Here is a 2,182-nt window from a genome sequence, read left to right as displayed (position 1 = left end):
CTTTAAATATATAATACTAAGTACGTTAGTACGTTAGTATATCGCCTATATTCCTAAGTTTCTACGTTTTAATATTCCTACGTTCCGAACTTGTAACGTAACTAGCTATATAACTTAGCTACCCCTTATTCTATAGCTCGATCGGTTCTAGCGCCTTCTATACTATCTTAACCAACCCATTTATATCTCTTCTTAGTAGTTATACTACTGCTAATATAAGGTCCGTAATAATAGCGTTATATAATATATAACTAGGAGCTGCTTATAATAGTTATAGTAATAAAGTACTAGCGATATTATTGTATAGGAAGTAATTATCCTATTAAAGTCCTTATAGACTATAACAACCTAAAATACTTTATAACTATAATGGTATTAAGCGGTTAATAAGCTAGATAGGTAGAGGCACTATTATAGTACAACTTTAAAATTATATACTGCCTAGGAAAGAGAAATCCCGCTAATAGGTTATTAAGACGCCTAGATTATAAGACTAGAAGGATCTAGGATAGTATAGGGGAAACAATCCCTATATTATAAAATTTGCTTAAAAAAAGACTCTTTCCCTAAAACTACTAAATTTTATAGTAGGGTAGAGGTCCTAGTAATATAGCTATAGAATATAGTTATAAACTAGATTATAGACTATGCAGACGTTATAAAGTTAGTATACCCTAAAATTAGCGAGAATTCTATAGGATATATTAGGGGTATTACAGCACTTTTAACTTAATGGCGTATTAGCTGCGAGTTTTTAGATCTAAGTAGGATAGGTAAGATACCTATCTACAGCATAGCACACTATATAACGGCAGGAGAATCTACTAGTACTAATAGTTTAAAACATCTTATGCTAACGTATTTTATAAGCAAGTTACCCACACAAGCGAGTTGTCCACTTTTCGCATATACTATATATTTTATTATAATATTTAATCACAATATAATAATAAATAAATATTTTCTATATAGGGTTATTTACTGGCGTTTTGGGCATATACAAGCGTTATATTATAATGAATTACATAAACTATATCTTAGTGGAGCCCTTTGCCGTATACTATTTAACTCTACTACTGGAGCTGTATCTTAAATATCACTTTACTAAACAAGTTGCACACCCTCTGCGGCCGTAAGAGTAGTTAAACGTGATATAAACAGACGTTCCTAGGCTCTTTTAGCTTTCTAACGGTCATTTACGGCCCGTAACTGCTTATTTTCCTTAAGCAGTAAGGCCGCATTTTGCATTATTATCTTAGAGCCTTTAACTATCTATAAAAACAGACGTTCTATAGAACTTAGAGGGCTTTAACTACCCTTATTAATTAAACTTTAAAATGCCAATACTTGTTTTTGTAGTTGAATTATATTATAGGGTATTTTTAGAGTCTAAATAGAGGAAACGGACCCATGGGGTGACCTAGAAGGAGTCGTTTAAATTTATAGCTTTAATAGTACTTAGCTAGGGTCAAATAGTACTAATCCTATTGCTGCAAACCCGCTATATATATTGCTGGCTGTTAAAGCTTCTATATAAGCAGTTAGATATGCCGTAATAAAATCCAATTTAGTAATATAGTAAATGCTAAGCTATATATAGTCCTCCATTAATTAACTATATAACTATTTTAAGGTCGCAAAACAGCTAACGTCTAAAGGCTGTAATAGATAAGATAAATACGGCGGCATATATAAGGGTATAATATCGTAATTAAGGCAGTACTGGTTAAATTTGGGTATAATATAACTGCTATAGCCATTAAGTATAAGAAGTTAATAGCGGCCTACTATACGGTTACGTGTATACGGATCAAAAATCTCCGTAAGCCAGTGATATCTAAGCCTATTATTTATCCATCCATTTTTACTAAGCGCTATAGTCTATCTAGAAGGTAAATCGGTTATATACTAGGTAGAAAGATAGACCTTACTAGTAAAAATAAGCATAAATAGAAGGGCCCATCCTATAGTAGAAATGCATTTAACCGTAGTTATCTACTTTCTGGTTCTAGGCTAAATATAAACAGTACGGTGCGTTAATATTCCTATAACAACTTTTTTAGTTACTATTACACCTATTACATATCTAGTTTCGTTAAAGTTAAAGGTATCTTCTAAAAGTATACTATACTAAGCCGTTACGGCCCATACACGGTTAAACCACTTAGAGATAGTTGTTGGG

The 2,182-nt window shown here is 32.0% G+C and overlaps 1 protein-coding gene across 1 annotated transcript; it reads right to left on the bottom strand.

The window, feature by feature from the left end:
- Positions 1-1,458: 1,458 nt before the first annotated feature.
- On the bottom strand, positions 1,459-1,704 carry K441DRAFT_539457 (uncharacterized protein; the record flags this gene model as incomplete). Its single annotated transcript, XM_067642556.1, has 2 exons — positions 1,459-1,585; positions 1,625-1,704. Coding segments are annotated over 2 exons (207 nt in total), but the record flags the coding sequence as incomplete, so codon positions are not given.
- Positions 1,705-2,182: the final 478 nt, after the last annotated feature.

Source organism: Cenococcum geophilum, assembly GCF_001692895.1.
Source record: "Cenococcum geophilum 1.58 unplaced genomic scaffold K441scaffold_4, whole genome shotgun sequence".
NCBI lineage: Eukaryota > Fungi > Ascomycota > Dothideomycetes > Gloniales > Gloniaceae > Cenococcum > Cenococcum geophilum.
The sequence above is the reverse complement of the archived record's forward strand: the minus strand, read 5'-3'. Positions and strand labels throughout refer to the sequence as shown.